The sequence below is a fragment of the Trichosurus vulpecula genome, chromosome 2, assembly GCF_011100635.1.
Source record: "Trichosurus vulpecula isolate mTriVul1 chromosome 2, mTriVul1.pri, whole genome shotgun sequence".
Lineage (NCBI taxonomy): Eukaryota > Metazoa > Chordata > Mammalia > Diprotodontia > Phalangeridae > Trichosurus > Trichosurus vulpecula.
In genome coordinates this window covers 271,547,424-271,570,867 of record NC_050574.1, presented here as the reverse complement: position 1 = coordinate 271,570,867, position 23,444 = coordinate 271,547,424, and the positions used below count along the sequence as shown (strand labels likewise).

General features: G+C 45.1%; 1 protein-coding gene across 1 annotated transcript; it reads left to right on the top strand.

Moving 5' to 3' along the window:
* The first annotated feature begins 21,204 nt into the window (after positions 1–21,204).
* UPK2 (uroplakin 2) lies at positions 21,205–23,186 on the top strand. Its single transcript, XM_036742657.1, has 5 exons — positions 21,205–21,308; positions 21,950–22,081; positions 22,279–22,417; positions 22,710–22,780; positions 23,010–23,186. Exons 1-5 carry the CDS (start codon positions 21,251–21,253, stop codon positions 23,144–23,146), a joined length of 537 nt encoding a protein of 178 aa, XP_036598552.1. The 5' UTR covers positions 21,205–21,250; the 3' UTR covers positions 23,147–23,186.
* The last annotated feature ends 258 nt before the right edge of the window (positions 23,187–23,444 follow it).

Here is a 23,444-nt window from a genome sequence, read left to right as displayed (position 1 = left end):
AACCAGGACGAGTCACTCAACCCCTCAGTGCTTTGGGGATCGTAAATTGAGCAGGAAAGCAGTTGGTCAGGGTGGGCCCTTGTTCAACAATTCAATACCCCCACAAAGCCTTCTTTCCCGTCAGGTCTCACATCAATATTGCACTTTATATCAGAGGGGTATTCTCATATCCTTACCCTATATTGTTGTGTGTTAACACCATCTACATTTGACTCGTCTTCCTACTATAAATTCCTTGGGGACAGGAACTGAGTCTCAGATTAAGTTCATATCTTCGCCAGAGCCTAGCACAGTATTGAACTACAGATTCGTGTGACTAACATGATTAGTAAGTGTCTAAGGCTGGATTTGAACTCAGGTTGTCCTGACTCTAGGCCTGGCACTCTATCTACTGTGCCACCTCGCTACCCTTATGGGAAACTAACTACTAGAAAGCAAACTACTCCTTGATAACTTCCATAAAGAAATAATTTCACTTTGAAGTTCAATTATGAAGCCTCCAGTTAGTTATACAATCGGTGTCAGGAGTGAGATTTGACCCAGGGTCTTCCTTCCTCCAATCAGCCATGTGGCTTATCATAGTAGACACTGAATAAATCATCCCCGAATAGCAGCAGCTCCCATTTCAATAGGCTTTAAGGTTTACAGAGTGATTTCCTCATAACAACCCTGACAATGCCTTTCAGAGGTTCTATCCCAGGGGCTGTCCAAAATGGTGGCTTTATCTGTCTAGCTTTCCCCTTCTATTCAATCCACTGAAATTAATTGCCTTGTACTTCCTTCCTACACTTTCCTCCCGTACCTCATGGTGGTGTCTCAGTTATTTTGAGCAATGTTTCTTCTTCTGCCTGTGACATGGATGGCCATGTCTGTCTTCCTTTACATGAGTCTGGTGGGAAGACAGGGCAGCCAGATGGCAAAGTGGATAGAGCAGCAGTCCTGAAGTCTGGAATACTCAACTTCCTGAGTTCAAATCTGGCCTCGGACATTTACTAGCTGTGCGGCCCTGGGCAAGTCACTTCACTCTGTTTGCCTCAATTTCCTCCTCTGTAAAATGAGCTGGAGAAGGAATCTGCCAAGAAAACCCCAAATGAGGTCACAAAAAGTCAGACATGACTGAAACAATTGAACAGCTAGTGGAAAGTTCAATAACTTACAGACAGGAAGTACCCGATTTCAAGTCTTGATTCTGCTGCCGTGTGACCTGTATTTTCTACAATAAAAATAATTGAAATTTCTACAGGAGCCAGGTCTCTGCTATGGATAGAAAGACATCTTTTCTCTGCCTCCCTGCTCTACGTATAAGGCAAATCCTTGTTTTAGAACTATAAAATGCATGTACCTCAGCGATCATCTTCTCCAATCTCCTCGTTATCCGGATGAACAAACAGAGGTAGAGATGTACAGAAACTTGTCCAAGGTCACATAGGTAGTAAGTTACCGAGTCAGGGTTTGTAACCAGGCATTTTGACTCTAAATCTAGGACCCTTTCTACTATAGCATAACCCTCCTGAGTGTCTCTTTTCTATTCTGAGCCTCAGTTTCCCCTCAAATCTCATTATTATTATTAACTTTTTTTGGAGGTAATTGGGTTTAAGTGACTTGCCCAAGGTCACACAGCTAGTAAGTGTCTGAGGTCATATTTGAACTCAGGTCTTCCAGACTCCAGGGCCAGTGCTCTATCCTTTGAGCCACCTAGCTACCCCTCCAATCTTATTCTTAATCATTTCAAATGATAGTTGCACAGAGAGGCAGCCTGGCAAAGAGGATACAGAGCTGGCTTTGGAGTCAGGAAGAACTGATGGGGGTTCAGGGCCTGCCACTGTTACACCCTGGTTATGTGCCCTGGGTAGGTCACTTACCCAGTAAATGACAGCATTTCCATGGTAGGGGATTCTCTTCTATTTTCTTTTATTATGAACTTAACAATCATCAACAAACATGAACATTTCAATGTGAAAGAATTACCAGAAAAAGAAAAGACTGTATATGAAGCCAGAAGCATTTGTTATATGCACTTTTTAAAAAAATGTATGTTAAATTTAACAAATAACAGAAATTGCCCAGTTTGTATACCTTCCTGAACTTGTTTCTTCTGGCTTTTTAATGTTTAATTTTAAAAATTAAATATCTTTTATTTTTAGATTACCTGAATTTGCCCCATTAGCCCTCCCCTTCCCAGAAAGTTATCTCTTATAACAAAGAATTTTTTTAAAAAATAATTTATTTATTTATTTTTTGTTTACCACACATGGTTCTACATAATTTTGAGTTCCAGATTTTTCTCCCCCCCCATCCCTCCCTCCCCAAGATGGCATGGAATCTCATATAACTACCATGTATAACTTCGCATTGAATTAATTTATACACTAGTCAAGTTGTGGAGAAGAATTATGACCAATGGAATGAATCATGAGAAAGAAGAAACAGAACCAAAAAAAAAAAACCCGAAAACAAAAACAAAAGAGAAGCAAAAAAGGCGAGCATGTAGTGCGCCCCAATCTGCATTCAAACTTCACAGTTCTTTCTCTGGATGTAGATAGCATTCTCCATCTTGAGTCCCCTGGAGTTGTCCTTGCACCTTACGTTGCTGAGAAGAGTGAAGTATGTCAGGGTTGGTCCTCACGGAATCCATATATCTGTGGTTGTGTACAATGTTCTCCTGGCTCTGCTCCGCTCACTCAGCATTATGTTGTGTAGGTTTTTCCAGGTTGTTACGAAGTCTGCATCATCCCCATTTCTTATGGCACAATAGTATTCCATTACCTTCATATACCACAGCTTGTTCAGCCATTCCCCAATTGATGGGCATCCCTTTGATTTCCAATTCTTTGCTACCACAAAAAGAGCTGCTATAAATATCCTTAACAAAGAATTTTTAAAAAAAAAGAAAAAAAATTCAGAAAAACTAATTAATTAATAAAAATCTGATGTTATACCTAATGTCATTAACCTCCACCTCTGGGGTGGGGGTGGGGAGAGATGCATTGTCTCATAGGTCTTCTTTGGCGCTGTTTGCTTTTTATTATTTCAGAATATTCAGTTCCAATTGTTTTGTGATTGCTTTTCTTCCCCTTTACATTGTTGCAGTCACTGTATATATAGTTTTCCTGGCTCTGCTTGTTTCACCTTGTATCAGTTCATGAAAGCGTTCCCATGCTTTTCTGAATTCATCAAGTTCATCATTTCTGACAACACAATCATATCCCATCACATTCATGTGCCACAGTTTGTTTAGCCATTTCCCAAAGGAGGAGCATCTACTTTGTTTTCAATTCTTTGCTATCACAAAAAGTGCTGCTATAGATATTTTAGTATCTATGGAATCTTTTTTGTTGTTAATAATCTCCTTGGGGTATGTGCCTAGCAACAGAACCTCTGGGTCAAAGATTTTGGAGAGTTTAGTTACTTTATTTGTATAATTCCAAATATTTTAATGTTTGGTTGATTTCTTCTTCTTCTTCTTCTTCTTCTTTTCTTCTTCTTCTTCTTCTTCTTCTTCTTCTTCTTCTTCTTCTTCTTCTCCTCCTCCTCCTCCTCCTCCTCCTTTTCCTCTTCCTCCTCCTCTTTCTTCTTCTTCTTCTTCTTCTTCTTCTTCTTCTTCTTTCTCTTCTTCCTGCTTCTCGTTCTCTTCTTTCTTCTTCTTCTTCTTCTTCTTCTTCTTCTTCTTCTTCTTCTTCTTCTTCTTCTTCTTCTTCTTCTTCTTCTTCTTCCTCCTCTTTCTCCTTCTAACTCTATCACTATTCACTAACACATTCCAACCCTTCAAATAAGCCCTATAATGTGGCTTGTGGAGAGGCATGAATCTCTGGAATCTTGCCTACCTCTCTCCAAGTGAGGCTTTGATTCCTGCCTGGAGGAAAATAGGAGAAGAGGCCTCAAGGCTGGCCCTATTGTTTTCCTCTGATTGAGAGGGATATCAGACTAGAATTACAGTTATCCCTTCCACATTGCAACTTTCCCCATTGCACTTTTGATATATCACAGGTTGGCATAACAAATTAAATAAGAATTTGGGGGAAGTTTTGCAGAAACCATAGACGACATGTGAAGCCCAGCAGATGACGCAGAAAAAAGTTTAGAAACTCAGAAATGCATAAAATATACGTAACGTATTGTATAACATTAACATATTTTTTTCTTTTAATACTATAATAATTTAGACTTCTTCTTTGGTACAACAGGAGGGCCAAAAAAATTTTATGGAGATTCTTCAGATGGCTGGGGTGCCCCACCCCTAACTGCCACAATGTGGAAGGGATAACTGTATATCTAGCTGCCCCTCTAAATATTGCTAGCCTAGGGCAGGGGTGGGGAACCTGAGGCCTCAAGGCCACATGCGGCCCTCTAGGTCCTTAAATGTAGCCCTTTGACTGAATCTATCTCTACCCCAATCTAGGGAAATGTTTTTTTTTTCCTTAGGTCCACTCTCTCAGATGGGCTAATCTTACAAAATGGCCTTGGAGATGTTGTGCGGCCTTGCTTGTCTTGTGGCCGCAAGAGGGTAACATCTCCAGAATAGAGAGAATCATGATAGGCCAAGTAGGCAGTACAACTTAGAAATTAAGTACCACCTAGTCTGGGACTGGTTAAAATTCTTTTATTCTCACTTCTAATTACCTTTCATCAATGTATTATTTCTAAAGTTGCATATTCTCTTTTCTCTTATAAGTAAATCCTAGAAAATATTCTCTTGTGGTCTGGAGCATGTGGAGATGCCAGAGAAGAGAAAGAGGCAGACAGTGCCAGAGTCAGACAGCCAGGTATGGTGGCATCAGAAGGGGAAAGGAAGTGGGGGAAGAGAGAGGGAGAGGTAATGAGAGATCAGGTGCAACAGATCTCTGAACCCAAATAGTCTAAGGTTCCAAGAAAAAGCAGGAGGCTTGTTGACTTTGTTTGGGGTTTGGTTTTGAAATTAGTAAAGGAGAAAGTCCCAGAGACAAATGCTAGACAGGCTTTCCCCAAGAGCTGATAAGATTAGAAGACTCAGAGCTGGGATCCTTAGTGAGGCACTCCCTACCTTGAAGCCTTCTTCTGCCTTCTATTTTGGGTCATATTCTTCCTATTCTTTAAATCCATGACCAACATTTACCTTCTCCAATGACCAATCTGACTCTTTCTTTCTATTCCAGCATCCCCCAGGCTGTAGGTATAGCTACCATATATAGCTCAAGAATCCCCTTCTAAACCTGGGACACAGAAGCTGAAGGAAACCTGAAAAGACTGAGATGGAGGTCCAAACACTAGCCTTATACGATAAAGAATTTCATCAGGAGATGTTTAAGGATCAGACACAACATCCTCATGCATTGCCCACTTTAACTAATATCTTTTAAAGTTGCGGGAGGCCCCCGGACAGAGAAACATGCACGGACTAAGAGCTTGACTTGGGCAAGGTATTTAATCTCTCTGGGCCTCCATTTTCTCACCTATAAAATGAAGATCTCTGACATCCTTTGCAGTTCCCACAGTCTGTCCATCTATGAAATCTCCATGGGATGAAGATCATTTACTCAGCTAAAGATATATTACCTATTCCCAAAGGTTCTGGCTTAGAAGGAAAAAGTTGAAAGGCAATGGAGAATGAGATAGAATAAAAGAGATAATCCCTCCTCACAGCCTGCTTTTCCTCTTTCTAGTTCAACGCAACAGACTCTTTTCAAGGTGGACCTACTATGTGCCAGAGTCATCTGGGAAAAGGGATCCATTCAGAGTTTTGAGTGTTATGATGAAAATTGACCTGATCTGACCCCTGTGTGGAGAATAGCTTAGAGGGGAGATGGAAAGCAAGGAGACTTACCAAAAGGTCGCTGAGGTAATCCATGGTGGAAATGATGAAGACTTGGCCTGAGCTGGCGACGATGGATATGGAGAGGAAGAGATGGATAGGAGAGACATTTCGAAGGATGAATGCCCAAAACTTAATGACTAACCCAGTTGGTTGGTTGTTGTCCTCGAAAAGGACCAAAATGGCATCACTATGTTTGAGTCAAGACTCAGTGCTTCCAACTGTGGCTGATTGGGCCGATACGAGCTTGGAATGCTCTGCCACAGGGTAGGCACAGATAGTCTGTGTGAACATTTGGGGCAGATGCTCCAAACTTGCATATCCTGCATTTCCTTTGAATTGTTTCAGTTCTGCTTTGCTTATAGAGCACAGCACCTTCTCTGATGTGGGCACGCCATGCTGTGCCAGCATCTCCCATGTCACGCAGAATAACTAATCCTATATAGAAGATGGAGCACAGTGAGGCATCAAAGATGACCCCAAGGTTTTAAGGTTGGGAGGCCAGAAGGGTGTTGTCATCGATCGATCCAGTGAAGCTGGGAAGGGGACTAGGTACGGCTGGGAGGGAGGTTGGGGGTTGGGAGGGAGAATGACGACTTTGGTTTTAGAAGACAAACTTGATTTGTCTTCTGAGAAGAGTTGAGGACATGCACTTTCATCCCCCTTTACAGAGGAGAGAAAGCTTGGGTGTGACATGTCACAGGCCGATTTGTTGATTGGTTTTGCTGAACCGATTATTTCTTCTTTATTCATCTTAGTTGGGAAAAATGGTTTACTGGGCAGGTCAGGAAAGCATATACTCAGAAATGGAGGTGATATAAAAACAAAAGAGAGTAATAAAAGTAACATTTTTTCAAAGTTTAAATAGAAGACCAGCTTGAGGCAAGGGTGGGACATCCAAAAGGAAATATATAATAGCCAGATAGAGACAAGGTCCTTGAGGGTAATGACACACTGAAATTTTTTATCTCATCCAGTGCCTAGCACAGCCCTGTTAACAGCAGGTGATTAATGTTTGTTGAATTGAATTGAGACATAAGATTAGAGGGTCAAGAGAGGTTAGAGCTGAGGGGCAGCTAGGTGGCCCAGTGGATAGAGCACTGGCTCTGAAGTCAGGAGAACCTGAGTTCAAATTTGACCTGAGACACTTACTAGCTGTGTGACCCTAAGCAAGTCACTTAACCCCAATTGCCTTTCAAAAAGGGGAAGGGGAGAGGTTAGAGCTGGAATTAAAGCAACAAGACCCATCCTCAAAATGATGATAATTGAAGATAACAGAGGGATAGAGTACAGGTAAAGAAAAGGGACTAGGACAATCTTTGGAGACACCCACAGTCATGTGTGGGAGTAAGATGAGGAGCCATGGAGGGAAACAGATTTTGATCCCCTTTGGTAGCTCACATAATCTTCAATCTGAATTTAAGCAGAGAGAGGATGCTAATTTGTCTCTCTTCTTCCAGGGTCAGCATCCTCTTCTACTGATTCAGGGCTGTGTTGATCAGAGAGGCCCTTTATTCTTTCATTTCCACACCCCAGCATCCTTGTTCAGAGTTTAGAGACCACAGCTGTACTCGGTCTCTGCTTCATCAGGGATCTGTGTTTTTCTCTCAGGACCAAACAGAAACACAAACCCTTTTTTGGGCTTGCCCAGATTCCCCAGCTCTGAGCTGGCTGGGAGAGCATAGTAAAAGCCATGGGGTTGGGCCCTCCCAAAGGGCATCTGGGGACTGCTCTGTACCGGGAGCAGGGAAGGAGCCAACAGGGCATGCAGAAGCAGAAAACTGAGATAAACTGACAGTTCCTGGGGGTTTCCATCTGCAGGGCCAGTGTCCCAGATGGTCCCAAGGCCCAGGTTCTCCCACCTCCCTCCCACCCCTATTGCAATCCTATCTCAAGAAGCAGTCATTGCTCTACAGCCTCCATGTGGAGAAAAAAGTGGAGGAAGAGGAGCGACAGGAAGGGAGTTATGGAAAAGTCAACTGAAATAGAGACAGGAGATATTTAAAAGGGGGAATGGAAGAAAGAGCAAGAAAGAGCAAGAGAGAGAGAGACAGAGGGAAGGAGGGAGAGAGAATAAAAGAGAGAGAATGAGGGGGAAGAGAGAAGGGAGAGACAGAGAGGAACAAAGAGACAGAGGGAGGGAAGGAGGGAGGAAGAGAGAGAGAGAATGGGAAGGAGAGAGAGAATGAGAGGGAGAGGGAAAGAGAAGGGAGAAAGAGAGAGAGAAAGAAGGAGGACAGAGAGAATGGGAGGAACAGAGAGAATGAGGGAAAGTGAAGGGAGAGAGAGAGAAAGAAATACAGAGAGAGAGAGAGAGAAACAGAGACAGAGGGAGGGAGGGAGAGAGAGGAGGGGGAAGAAGGAAGAAGAGATTTCTCTAGGAAACTGATGAAGTGCAGCTGAGAAAACTGTTGCCATGGTGATGGGTCCAGAGGAGGGAGTAGGAGTATAAATCGGATTATGGGGCAGGGGGGGGGGGATGAAGGGGGTGTTTCATAGAACACTTCTCCTGAGCAGACCTAGAAGCAGCCTTACTCCCAGTCTTCGTGGCACAACCCGGGGCTCTCATCTACTTTTCCCGAACCATCAAGGTGGACATACTCCCAGGAGTCTGGGCCATCAGGCAGCTGCTCAGCTACTCTTTCTGATTCCTCTCCCAGCACCTCCAGGAGGAAGGTGGACAAGCAGCACAGACAGCTCAGGTTTCCAAATAAGCCACTTCCAGGGCTTTGGGTTCGGACAAGAGCCCTACCTACTCTTCTTCCCATTCCCAGGCTCCTTTCCCTCACACTCTACTACCTAAGCCCTTTCTCAAGGGAGAATTTCAAGAATTAAAGACATTCTCATCCATAACTCTTCATCCCTCAGTTAATGTTGCTTCATTTTCTCAGCCTTACCTGGATACCACTCATTGCTACCTTAAACCAGGCAAGGGAAGAGAAGCCCCCTGGCTGTCATTCCCCTTCTCCCCAAAGCCCACACCAAAGACGAGTTCCACTGCCTCTAGATATTTCCAAGAGGCAGCCTTGGTGGGGAGTTTCCATGACAGAAAATCAGTTAAGGGTCATTTAGGGTCAGAACCAAGGGCTGTTGGTGCTAGTCCTTTCTCCCTAGGACAGGGTAGAACAGGACAGGACAGGTGGAGTTGGTACCAGTCTCTTCCCCTTCTTGGGATTGTCTTCATACCTCTGTACTCTCAATCCAGTTCCTGGCCATGCATCTTGCTCTGAGATCTCTGAGACCCTGAGCTTGGAGAGAGCCTAAGGAGAAACTTCCTGTTACCACAGACTGGAGATAGGACACAAGTATCAGGGACTAAAGACTCTGTGTGTGTGTGTGTGTGTGTGTGTGTGTGTGTGTGTGTGTGTGCATGCGCAGGCCTATAGATGGATACCTGTGCTGCGTCTAAGGAGGTGGCCTCCCCAGACTGGAACTGTGGGTTGGTATTTGGCATTAGGGTTCTGGTCCTTGCAGGAAGAGACCATAGGGATCCAAAGGAAAAGAGGAGGGCAGGGGAAGGGAGGAGACAAAAGGGGAGGGGTCTTTGTATCTCTTCTCTTCTGCCTTCCCTTCCTTCCTCCCTCCTAGCTCAATCCTCTGTACAAATAACAGATTTGCAAAGGGCACTGATGTCTGATGTGCATATCAAACAGGGCTCAAGGGAGACAGGCAGTCAGAGTTGGGGGCATCAGCAGAGGCAGCCAAGAAGAGCCAAGGAACCCTGCTTCAAACTCCACACTATCCTTCATTCCCTCTTGGGGGTAGGCTGTGATCTAGACTCAGCCTATAGCCTCTTTCTGCTATTCCCAGTCCCCCACACGGAACTCCTATTCCCAAGACTAGATTTGGAGCTCGTACATTCTGAAAAGGGTGGCAAGCTACCCCAGAGATGCCTTGGGACTGTGCCTCTGGTTCACTGAGCAGTGTAAGGGAGGGGTGCCTGGCTTTAGGTTATCCACGTTTGTGCTGGGGTTGGAGGGCAAGTCTGTGACCTGCTGTGGCCTCTTCAAGCACACCAATTCCTTCCCAAACCTCGTGGGACAAAGATGGGGACAGAGACAGGGGTAAGGGAAGGATGGGCTTTCTCCTCTGCAGGCATGGACAGCAGGCTCATTAGCAGTCAGATCACTGCTCCTGCCGCCTCTGATTCACACCTTCTCCTACATGCACCGCCGGACTTCTTAGAACACCCCGCCCCCTTCATCCCCATTGGGTTCCTCCCCTCCCCTCCTATAGAGAACCTAGTGAGGCACTAACCGATGGGGAGGGAGGTCAAGGAGGACTCCAGGGAAGGGGGAGGGGGGCTGCCCCACCTCTGTTGGCCTCGGATGGAATGAGGGACAGTAGCTAGGGTGGGATGGGGGAGCGCATAGGAAGAACCGATCCTCCTCTGCTTCCAAACGTATCCACCCCCTTTACTGGGCTCACCTTCACAAGCCCCAAGCTCCTTCTCCCTAGGCTCCGTCCCCTCAGACATTCACCCCCACTACCTCTGTCTCCCTCAATCCTGTCTCTCCATCAGCTCATTCCTACCCAGTCTTCTCCCCCAGGTGTATACCTCTGCTCAGATCATGTCTCCCCTCCTCTCCTTCCTTCTTCCAGCCTGGAAACTTAGTCCACATAAAAATCCCAAGGGAAGCATCATGGTTCAGTAGAAAGTGCTGGGTTTAATTTAACATAAAGACCTGGGTTCAAATCTCAGTTCTGTTACACCCTTATTGGGTGACCTTGGATAATTCACTTATCTTCTATGGACTTTAGAGGTTTCCTCATCTGTGAAATGAAGAGGCTGGATTAGGTGGCCTCAGAAGTCTCTCTACTTTTAGATCTAGGTTCCCATGGTCTAGCATCATCTAGGTGTCTCCCTGCTCCCATAGAAGTTCCATGTGAAGTCTTTATGACACAGGGAGATAAAGTTGAAGCCCTGAACTGAGGTGTGTAGCTCAGGGCTCTCAGTCCCGAATTATCCACATGGGTCAGGACTGTGTGTATTTCACATTCCTGATCTACACTGCCCAGGCCCCCATATCTTGCCTCTCCCCTTCTTGCACCTAGCTGTATGACCCTGGTCAAATCACTTAACCCTGCTTGCCTCAGTTTCCTCATCTGTAAAATGAGCTGGAGAAGGAAATGGCAAATCACTCCAGTATCTTTGCCAAGGAAACCCCAAATGGGGTCACAAAAAGTTGGACACAACTAAAATGACTGAACAAGAAATTGCGGAGTTTGAATTTGAGGCTAAGACCTCTTGACTCCAAATACAGGGCTCTTTGGGAGTCAAAGCCAGGGGTGTTGGTTCTAGTCCTTTCTCCCTAGAACAGGACAGGACGGATGGGGTTTACCCTAGTCTCTTGCCATGAGGCCTCTGAGCCTCTCTGAACCAGGGCTAGGCTAGGCAAAAAAAGAGGTAAAAATATCTCATGGAGGCTTTTGCTTGAGGAGTGCCTGAATGTTTTTTTTTAATGAATAAAAACATTTTTTTATTTGTAAAAACAATTTTTAATCTTTGTTTTTTTACAATTTTGACTTCCAAATTCTCTTCCACCCTTCCTCCCCTCCTTCCTCATTGAGAAGGCAAGCAATTTGATAAAGGTTATACATGTGAAGTCATGCAAAACATATTTCTATATTCGTCATGTTGCGAAAAGAAAGTAAAAAAAAATACCCAGCATGCTTTGATCTGCATTCAGATTCCATCAGTTCTTTCCATGGAGGTGGATAGCATTTTCATCATAGGTCCTTCAGGATTGTCTTGGATCTTTGCACTGCTGAGAATAGCTAAGACATTTCACAGCTGATCATCATAAAATATGGCTGTTACTTGTGTACGATGTTCTCTTGGTTCTGCTCACTTCACTTTGCATCAGTTTATGTAAGTCTTTCCAGGTTTTTCTAAAAGCATCCTGCTCATCATTTCTTATGAGTGCCTGAATGTTTTAAGACCACATCTGAGACTGCTGCTCCTTTCCCAATGGGTTCAGGACCCAGTATCCTCATCTTAAAAGTAAGGAGGTGTGAAAAGATGACCTCTAAGATCCTTTCCAACTCTATGAGTCAAAGAGCCTTAGTTTCCACATCTGGAAAATGGGGGTAACAATTCCTTTATCTACTACTTCACAGGGGTTACTGTAAGGTTAAGGAGGAAGAGGGGAAGTGATAAGTATTTATATAGCACCTACTACAATGGCAGGCCCTGTGCAAAGTGCTTTACAAATATATTATTTAACCCTCACCACAATCCGTCAAAGCAGGTTCTGTCATCTCCATTTTACAGTTGAGAAAACTGAGATAAACAGAGATCAAGGGACCTGTCCATGGTCACACAGCCAGGAAGTGTCCGAAGCTATCTTTGAACTTGAGTCTTCCAGACTCCAGGCCTATCTGAGAGCTCTATCCACTGCACCACCTAGCCGCTTCTAAAATGAAATTATGAAAATGTCAACACATGCAAGTGATTATTGTTGTTGTCATTAATCACACATCTCATTCTGGTTCTTGTGCTTCCAAGAACAGGGCTCACAATTTTCCTATGGGAACCTGTTGTCCCCACCCTACACTCCAACCCCAATACAAGGGACTAACCTACTGGGGCTTGGGAAGAGGCAGCAAGGTATAAGGAGCCTTTAGTTTGGAGGGAACTTTAAACTTGGGTCTCTCCTATCAGAAGGTAAAGGAAACTGAGTCACGGGGCATCAGGTGATCCCGTGGCCTCTACTAGTCCCCAGAGGAGGAAATCTCTACACAGACTTCCCCTAGTCCCACCTCTGTAGTCCCTGCGGACTGACCAGCACTGTGTCCCAGATCAATGTTGCAAGATTATAAGTCTGACGCTGGCAGGTTGTCCGTTATTTTTGCCTGATCATAAGCTCATGCATCCTCAGAGACCACTAAGTCTAACCCCCTCATTTTACAGAAATGTAGAAAACTAAGGTCCAGAGAAATAAGCTTCCCTTCCTTTCCCCCTTCCTCTCGTTATAATGTAGCAGTGATGATAAGCCCTTATTTTCTGATAGCAAGATGTCCAAAAATACTTTTACATTTTACAATCTTCACCATTTTATAAAGGGAGAAACTAAGACTAAGGAAAAGGAAGGAATTTACCCAAAGTAAACAGTGTTCTATCAATTCATTGCTATGGTACAAAGAACACTTTTGATTTCAAGTCAGGACCCATTTTAAATCCTGGTAGAAATTTTTAGTAGCTGCGTGATCATAGGCAAGTCACATATACTTTCTGAGACTCAGTTTCCTCATCTGTAAAATAGAGACAGTAAATAATGTTTCCCCTACCTGACCCTGGTTATCATGGCTAGGTGGCTCCACAGATATATTGAGGGTTGATCAAGTCAGCAAGACCTGGATTTGAATCCTGCCACAGACACTGACTCTAACTATGACACCTTGGAAAAGTCATTTAACCTTTCTCATCCTTAGATTTTTCATCTTTAAAATAGGATAATAATAGTTTTTCCTTGCCAGGATGATTGTGAGGATCAAATGAAATAATAGATCTGAAATGCTTTGCAACCTTAACGTGTTATATGAGTGCTATTATTATCCTGAAAAGCATTTTATAAACCTCAAATCACTAAGTAAATGTGAGCTGCTGCTATTAAAAAAAAAAAAGCATTTATTGAGGACTTTTGAAGCACTGGACCCTGTCACAGAGACAGAGTGGAATAATGAATCCTAATGGCCCTGACACTTCCTAGATAGGTGAGGACCATGAGTCTCTAAGACTCAGTTTCCCTATCTGTAAAATGAGGATAATAATACTTTCTACTTACCTCAAAGAATTTTCAAACCTTGAACCATTAAGGTAAATGTGAAGCATTTTCATTATGGGCAAAGCATCGTGCTAGACTCTGGGGGAAACACAAACATAATATTCACCAGTAGGAGAGCAATGGTCCCCATCAAGAGCTGACACTGCCACCTCCCCCTCAAGACAAGCAGACACACAATTAATCTATCAGCTACGAATGGGCTCTTGCTCTCTCCCTGCAGTTGCTGGCCAGGGTAACTTCTCCTTTTGTGATCATTGGCAAGTCACTGTGACTCTCTGGGCCTCAGTTCTCTTATCTGTAAAATGAAGGGGCTGGACTAGGAGATCTCTGAGGATCCTTCGAACTCTCTTAAAATCTTATAATCCAAAAAGGAAAAGGGACAGAATACCAGAGAAGTCTGATAGATCACCTGTTAGTCTTGGCAGGGAAAAGATGAGGTTGGGGGTGGTGGGGTGTGAGGGGGAAGAGAGAGCAGAGATGGATACTAGAGAAAGCAGATCCTAAACAGAGGCTGGAGCTTAGATAGGGACCCCAGGAATGCAGTTCTATTTCAAGCACTCCAGGGAATCCCCCATAGGAGCGGGCTCTGTGTCTTTAAATGACTTCAGTCTTGTCAATGAATCAGTTCCATTAAAAGAGTTATCCTTTTGCTCCCCTGCTTGGCCTCACCCCCACCCAACTCCTCCCGGCTCCCCAAACCCCTCTCAGCCACTGTGATGGGATAATTAGATGCGAGAGCTCAGCACAGATGATGCTCCAGTTGCTTAGCAACTAATGGTTTCCATGGAGACCGCAAAGCACAGCCTCTAGAGCAGCAAGTGAGCAGCCCGGCAGGGCAGGGAGAAGACGGCTCCAAGTCTCTGCTCCTCCAGAAACCCAGAGAGGGCTAGGGGTAGTGAGGAGGGGGGAGAATGAGGAGTGGGATGCTTAAAGGAACAGGACCCTCTTTTCCTTTTAGAAGACCTGAGTCAATTTGTAGCCTACCCACACATCTCAGTCCCAGGCTCTGAGTTCCTCCAGATCAGAGGCAGGATGAAAAGCACTCAACCCATTAACCCATTGCCACATTTCAGTTAAGCAGAATGATGTAGGGGAAAGGACACTGGAATTGCAATCAGAAGAACTGCATTTGGGTCTCAAACCTAAAATATCCTTGACTCTGACACTTGACTAGTTGTTCCACCTTAGGTAAGTCACATAAGCTCTGTGAGCCATGGTATCCCTGCCTGTAAAATGGGGCTAATCTAATCAAGCAACCTTTCTGAGCCTCAATTTTCTCATCTGCAAAATGGGATGCTTACCTTATCTCCTTCACAAAGTTGTTGTAGGGAAGCAGTTTGCAAAGCTTTATAGAAATCTGTGTTATTATATGAACTCTCCTCCCACCCCCACATTATCTGCTTCTGGTAGCTTGTGGCTAAGCTGAGGGTGGGTAATGCCATACCCTCACCAACTTCCCAGCAGGGACAGCTTTACTTCAAAATTCCCCCATAGATAACTGAAATACCAACATTTATATCTTTGAGTTATACAATGACCTTTCCCCAAGGTGCTCTTTTAAAATAGAAATGCCCCTAGGAGATATTCTATTCATTTCAACATTTATTAAACATCCACTATGTGCAAGGCACTGTAGGATAGGACCTCAGAGGCAATCTAGTTCAACTCATAGCTGACTAAGAATCTTCCATCCAGCAACCTCAAAATGCTATCAGACCTTTGCTCCAAGACCCTCTGGTATGGGAAGACCTACTATGCCCAGAGGCAGCCTATCTCAGTTTTGGACAGCTCTGATGATTAGGAAATTGTTCCTGATATCAAGCCTATGTCTGTCTTAATTCTGCCCTCTAGGGCCGAACAAAAATCTAGTCTTCTGTTCTATTTGATGGTGCAAATACCTGAAGACAGATAACATATCTTCCCCATCCACCACTCCAGCACTCCCCAAGCCTTCTCTTATCTAGACTACATAGCCCTATTTCCTATGAGAGAGTCTTATGTGGATTTCAAGGCCCTTTATATATATATATATGTCCTTTCCAAAATGAGACATCTAGAACTAAACATAATACTCCCTAGGTAGTCTCACCAGAGCAGAGCATAGAAATGCTAACACCTTCCTAGTCGTTGATACCATGCTTCTCAATACTGAATTAGATTAAGAGCTATTCCCCAATGGATACATGGTTAAAGAATGTGAATAGGCAGTTTTCAAAGGAAGAAATCAGGCTGTCAATAGCAAATGAAAACACTGCTCCAAATCACAAATAAAGAAATGCAAATTAAAGCAATTCTGAGGTTTCCACTTCATACCCATCAGTTCGGCAAAGATGTCAAAAGATGAAAATGACAAATGCTAGCAGAGCTGTGAGAAAACAGCCACACTAACGCCCTGTTGGTAGAGCTGTGGATTGGTATAGCCATTCTGGAAAGCAGTATGGAGCCATGCCCCGAAAGTTCCCTACACTACACTTTAACCCAGCTGTACCACTACCAGGCCTATGTTCCACGGAGATAGAACAAACAGGAAAAGAATCCATGTACGCAAAAGCATTTATAGTAACTCTTTTTGTAATATCCCCAAACTGGAAACTGTAGGAGCATCCACCTACTAGGGAATGGCTAAACAAATTAAGGTATATAAATTAATGGGATATTATTAAGTTATAAGAAATGACAATTGGGCAGTTTCAAAGGAAACTGGGAAGAACTTTATGAACTGATGCATAATGAAGTGAGCAGAACAGGGAGGATAGTTTACACAATAACATTATAAAGAAAAACAGCTTTAGAACTCTGCTCAATACAATGATAAACCTTGAGGCCAGAGGATAGAGATGAAGCACACTACCCACTGCCTGCCAGAGAGCTGACAGACTTAAAAAGTACAGAATGAGACATACATTTTTAGACATGGCTAATGGCTTTTCTGGACTCTGCATATTTTTTATGAGGGTTTTCTTTTTTCCTTTCTTTTTGAAAATTGTTCAGTTGAAGAGGGCAGTGGGAGAGAACTTATAAATGCTTGTAAAAAATAAATATTTCTTAAAAGGGGAACAGACTACCAAAACACCCAAAAGGGTCATAATACAGAGGGCTGGAATGATGGAGTTGTATTAAAGAAGGCCTAGGTCCAAATCCCAGTTTACTTAATAGTTGTATGACCACAGGTGAATCACTTACCATCTTTGAGCCTTAGTCTTTCCATCTATAAAATGGAAACAACCATACCTGTTGTAAGGTACAAATGAGATCGTATATATAAAGTGCTTTGCAAACCTTTCAGTGTTATCTATATAATGGCCAGATACTGTTATTTTTTCAGACAAACTGCTATTTAATCATGTTTCTCCATCTTATACTACTGAAGTTGATTTCTTGAGCCCAAGTATAAGACTTTATATTCATCCCTATTAAATTCCATCTCTTTAGATTTGGTCCCCTGTTGCAGCCTGTCCATATCTTTTTAGATTTCGACTCTATAATTGAACATAGTAGCTTTGAGTCATCTACAAATTTAATAAGCACATCATCTACTTCTTTATCTAAGTCATTGATTAAAATGTTAAACACCACCAACTGTGCTAGGCAGGGGACCATAAGGGAAAAAAAGAAACAAACATATGACAAGCCTATACATTGTACATAGGGAGATACAACATGAATAGAGATAAACACAGTACAAGGTAATCTGAGGATGAAGAAAGCACATACAACCATGGGAATCAGGGAAGGCTTAAGAGACAGGTAATAGAATAGGTAGCATGTACATGGTACTTTAAGGCTTCCTAAGCATTTTGCATATTTTATCTCATTCAAGACTAGGAGCACACTCGAGGCATGGCTTCTACAAGGAGGAAGACTGAATGCACGATTTAAGAAGTAGAAAATAGCCACTCTGTGCATTGGCTTCTCAAAGGGCACCAGACAGCAACTGGTCACTGTTTCAGGATCACCTTGGGGGCGGGGACAATACTGAACTAGACAGCAGTTGTCACTGCGGGGGTTGGATTGAGCTCTCAGGGTCCTTCTCCCCTTTCTTAGTATATGAGAACCTTGAACTGACAGTCACTCTGGCACCAGGTTCTGCCAGATTGTTTTGGGCATCAAAGTTTTGGGCATGTCTGATGTACAGAATGCCATAAGAAGGAAGGAAGGAAGGAGGAAGGGAGGGAGAGGAAGAGAAAGAGAAGAAAGGAGGGAGGAAGAAAGGAGAAAAGGAAGGAAAAAGAGAAAGAGGAAGGGAGGGAGGGAGGAAAGGAAGGAGAAAGAAAGGGATGGAGGGAGGGAAGGAGGAAGGGAGGAAAGAAGGGAGGGAAGGAAGAAAGAATGAAGGGAAAGAGGAAGGAAGGAGGGAGGAAAGGAGGGAGAGAGATAGGAAGGGAGGGGGGAAGGAAGGGAGAAAGGGAAGAAAGAAAGAAGGAAAGAAAGGAGGGAGAGAAATAAGCATTTCTTAAGTGCCTACTAGCACTTTACAAATAATGTGTGTCATTTAATCCTCACAACAAGCTTTCAAAGCAGGAGCTCTTATTATCCCCCTTTTACAGATGGGGAAACTGAGGCAAATGTTGGTTAAATGACTTGCCTAGCATCACATAGCTACTAAATGTCTGAGGCTGGATTTGAACTTGGGTCTTCCTGATTCTGGGCTCACTGTTCTATTTACCTCACCAACTACATGAGAGGTAGGTATATATTTGAAATGGGACCTAGAGGAAAAGAAAAGGTTCAGAACACTTAAAGAGATGGTAGGAGGGGGAGATCGTAGCAACCCAGTCTTTTCATGTACGTCCAGCCCCTTAAGCCTCTGCCCATTGCCCCTGCAGAACCCTGGACCTCAGCCTTACAGAATGGACTTCTAGGATGAATCTTCCTGCCTTACTGCACCCCTCTTCCAGCTCTGTGGTCAACACAGTTGTCCCTACACTCCCCCACCTTACATCGTGGACCTTGATTCTCAAGACAAAAGGCTGGTTGAAGTATCCCTGTCCAACTGCTACCTGGGCAGGGCTGAGCCCTGTCCTTTCCCTCCTGACAAACTCGGTGATTAGGAGCTGAAAGGGACCTCAGAGGTCATTCAGTCCAACCTTTTCTTTCCCCACACCATTTTACAGATGATGAAAAGACAAAGGCCTTGAAAGGTAGAAGAACTTTGCCCCAAGTCACACAGGTGAAGCAGAGCCAGGCTTCAATTGCAGGTCCTCTGGATCCAAATTGAGGTCTTTAAAAAAATTTCTTAAATTAAATTTTGTTTCAATGAACAAAAAAGTATTTCTCTACCTCTCTCCTTCTTCTTCACTCCAATGAAAAAAAAATAAAACAAAACCAATCCGATTGTCTTTTTTACACCACACCATACTGCCTCTCAAATACTATATGGTACTTGTATGACCCTGCTAGTTCCTTTGGGGGAAGGGAGAAAGGCCTGAAATGGTACCAAAGAGCACGCAGGCAGGTAAGAGGCTACAAAAATAATTTAGAGTTTTGCTGGGAGTGTCTCTATCTCTAGAGCCAGAGTCAAAGGGACCAATGAGCTCTGACCAGGCTGCTGTACCTAGGGACTGCTGCATCTCACTGTGTGTACCTGGAGACCTAGCAGGGAGGCCGCCTCCCCCAAACTCTATGAGAGATGGTTGATCCTCACTTCTAACAGGGAAATCCAAGCACTAGGGTTTACTTTAAAACTTTCAAAGCACTTTCCATTATCCCCTGTGAGCTCCACAACAACCCAGTAAGTTGGGTACTACAGGTATTATGATCCCCACTTTACACATGTCACCATGTGGTCAGAGTGAGTATCAGAAAGCAATCCTTACTACAAAGTTCTGCATTCTAAATGACACCAAGCTCCAAGTTCTCAGTCCATCTCCGAGTCTGAGACTCCTTCCTGTTTTATCTGCTGGTTCCATCTTTTGTCTCCTTTTCCCCTCCCCCTAGCCCACAGATCTGTCCTACTGTTACATTATCACTGGATAGTCACAGCCTTGACTGAGAGCAGTACTACTGGAGAAAGATTCCAGGGAAAGTCTGTGGGATGGAGAAGCTGGGGTGAGGAGTAGGTAATGGAGAAGAATGGATCATCCCCCTCCCCTCTGTTGAAAGGAGGGTACATGTGCTGTCTCTGTCTAGGATCTCCTGTGGCATCTCTCACAGCTAAGGTCTCGGTGAGGGGCCTCCTGAACCAAGTTTTAGACCTTTGCTCCTTCCCCTCAGTCCTGAAAACAAGCAAAGAACAGAGGAGGTGGGACAGAGGGCTTCCCTGTCCTGTGGGGTCTTTCTCTCTTCCATATGTAAATCAATTTTTTAAAATAACTCACTGTACAGAACAGGCTTTCCTTCCATCTCTCAGGTTGCTCCAGAGGGCAGCTTCACCACTGCCCCTACCCAGAGTCAATCTCCCTTCCTGGCAGCTCCCCCTTTCCTTCCCCTTCCTTTCAGTCCAGGAGCCACAGGCAGCTTGAACGGCCCAACCTGGCCACCATCTCCTTGTACCCTTGAGGGGCAGTGGGAAGGGGTGGTGGTGGGGAGCCACGGAAGGAAGAAGGAATGGGGCACCCAGAGTCAAAGTCAGTCTGCCTCTCAGAGAAAGCTCCATTCTACCCCCACTCCAGGGGATGGCACAGCCCCGGACATGTCACTTCAGCTGGGTACACTTGACTTCTCTAGGTTCTTTGTCTCACTTTTCTGCCTACTGTGCCCCAGCCCAGATTCTTCTGTGCCTATTTCAGGGGTCTCCAAGGAACCCTGTCCCTATCTCCTTGAGTTTAACAGTACTGAGGCACCTGGGAACACTGGAACTCGCCCCAACACGCCTGGTGTCCTGGGCACATAAAAACACCCATAGCCCCAGGGACCCAAATCAGCATGAACATGCCAGGTCCTGAGGAGACACAGAGAAGTGCCTGATTTCATGGGTAGGAGTTTCTACAGTCCCCACATATAGGAGACTGCACTTAGGAGGAATCAGACACCAGGGGAAAGACTAGAGAAGGAAAGGAACAAAGATGGACCCATCAGGAATCACTTACTCCATCCTCAATATAATAATAGCTAGCATTGATATAGGGCTTCAAGGTTTGCAAAGTACTTTACATACATTATCTCATTTGATATTCACATCCCTGTGAATTTTTCTTGTTATTATCATCATTATACAGACGAAGAAACTGAGGCTAAGGTAAAGTGACTTAACCAAGGTCATGCAGCCTATAAGTGACTGGGTTAGGATTCAGACTCAGTTCTTCCTGGCTCTAAGTCCACTATAGTATTTAGCTGCTTAGTAGTCACCTACCCCACAGCTGAGCCCACAGGAGGTAGTGGGAGAGGGCAGTGGTCATCACTAGAGAGAGGTCTTCATGACTCTGGAGGTTGGATGACCAGAGAAAGGTTGGATTAGATCACCTCTGAGGTTCCTTCCAACCCTGAGACTTTGTAAATCATTGCCAGGAGCCCGGGGAGCCTCACCCACCCTCCTCCAGGACCTCAGGGCCTGTTCCTCTTCTGGAAAAACCAGTCCAGGGGCCCCTGCAGGCTCTTGGGGCAGAGGGGGCAGGTTAAGCAAGATTCCCCCTCTGGCCCCTCCCATCTCTCAGACAAAATCAGCCACCCTAGGGCCTGGGCAGCACATGCCTCAGGGACAAACCTTCGTAGACTGCCAGATTCCAGCCCCTTCGCCATGTCCTTTCTGATGCCCACCCTGCTTCTACCGATGCTGCTGGATCTCGGGGCTGCAGGTCCTGGTTCACACTGCCCCAATTCGGGTTGGAGGGGGTAGGAACTGGGGTACCTGGCTCAGGGGAGACGCCTCTTCATTTCATGTAGAGTGGGGCTGGAGGTACCTTGTTTCCAGAGATGCTCTGAAGTTGTGCTGGCATTGGTGGGGAGGAAATGGATAGTAAGTACCAAGACGATATGAGGGTGCTAGGCATCCAGGTACTTGTCCAATGACAGTGGGCACCCCCAGTGTCCTCTTCAAACTAGAAGGGAAGGATGGGAGGAACAGGGAAGATTTAGAACTGGCAGGTCCAGAATTCTGTTCTAGACCTTATGTTCTATATCCCTAGGGTTAAATCCCAATACCTGCTATACCTTCTGAGTCTGTCTACCCTGGCAGAATGGCCCAAGTCTGCCATCTGGTGGTCAGGTGGGCATTGCCTGGATGCTCACTGCCTCCAATGGCTCTATCCATCACAGTTCTGTGAAAGAATGCCAGTGTCAAGGATGGAATCCAGACCCCTGGTTCCTTTGAAGTGTAGTCAAGGAAGGTTGGGAGTACAAGGCCTGGGCTGTGTAATATATTTTAGAGTCTTTTGTTGGAGTTATCCCTAAGGTCTCAGTTTCTCCATCAAACCTTCCCTCTTCTGCCTACCCACAGAATTCAACATCTCTAGTCTCCCTGGCCTACTGTCCCCAGCCCTGGCAGAGAGCCTTTTAGTTGCCTTACCCCCCTGCCACCTCACAGGAGGCAAAGCCTCTCTGACTGTCAGAAGAGTCAATGAAACCAAAGGTTTGGTCCCTCCTTCCCCTGAATACCTCATCCTAACCCCCGAATACCTCATCCTAACCCCCAGAGTCTTTCCTTACAGTGGGTGCCCCCTTCCCTTCCTTTGTTCCTATCCTTTCCCCAGGAGTATTTTACCCCCACCCCCCTCACCTCAGTCTCCCAACTTGATCCCACCCCATTTATCCCCTCTTCCTGCCCAGGAATAATGCATAACTTTACAGTAACCCCCTGCCGAGGGCAAAGGGACCTGGTGAGTGTGGTATACAGCAGTGGCAGCTTCACCGTCACCCGACTCAGTGCCTACCAAGTCACCAGCCTGGTACCTGGCACCAGCTACTTGTAGGTGATCTACCTGGGAGAGGCAACGACAGTAGGGGAAAGTAAATGGTGGAAAGAGGAATGGTGTATTTCTGTAGGAAGTGGGCAGGGAGGGAGCAAGCTCTGGAGGGGGAAGGGCATCATTAGAAAGGTTGTAGTTGGAGGAGCATCCAGAGACTGGGCACACAGATCAGAGAGGGGACCTTTGAAGACAGCGAAGTATCGGAGGAACAGCATGGACCTAAGTCCCCCTCCTCCAACACTTCAGCCCTTCCTGAGTTCCTTCCTCCTCAAACTCTCCTTTCCCTCCAAGTGTCTCCTACTCCGTGGAGAAAGGAAACGCTGTAGAACACAGTAACAGAGTGCGGATGTCCACATTGCCTCGTGAGTAACCTCTCCCAAGCCGAACTCCCTACCATGTGCCTAGCTCTGGTGCTCAGCCCCAGACTCACCTCAGAGGTCTTAGGACTGGACAGAGCGTTCCAGGCAATCTGTACACGCCCTTCCCACTCCCCTTCAGCCTCGAAATCTCTTTCTCGTCATCCCACAAAGGAACATTATTGAGTTCAGCTTTGCAACAATTTATATACATTATTTCATTTGACCCTGACAGGCAGAAAAGTGGAGACCTTGGGGCTGAGCATGGCACGAACCGGGGGCATGATAGTCATCACTGTGCTGCTCTCTGTTGCCATGTTCCTGCTGGTCGTGGGCTTCATCGTTGCTCTGGCCCTGGGTGCTCGAAAATGAGGCTCTGAGTGAGACTGGCACTCCTTGGAGACAGAGATGGAGCAGCACTCACTCCCTGGGGACTTGGGGTTCTACCCCAGGGCTTCAGCTTTCCCTCCCAACCCTTCCTCATTCCCCTTGCCCTTGGCCCTGCTTCACCTCATCCCCTCACGTTGACTTTTCTGCCCTGAATCTCTCTCCCCCTCCCCCACACTCTTCCATTCAATTGGTCTCCCATTCATTAAGGTCAAAAGCCAGCCAGGCCAGGAACTAAAGGGTGGGGGAGATGGAAAGTTTAGATAAACTCTAAATCCCCCAC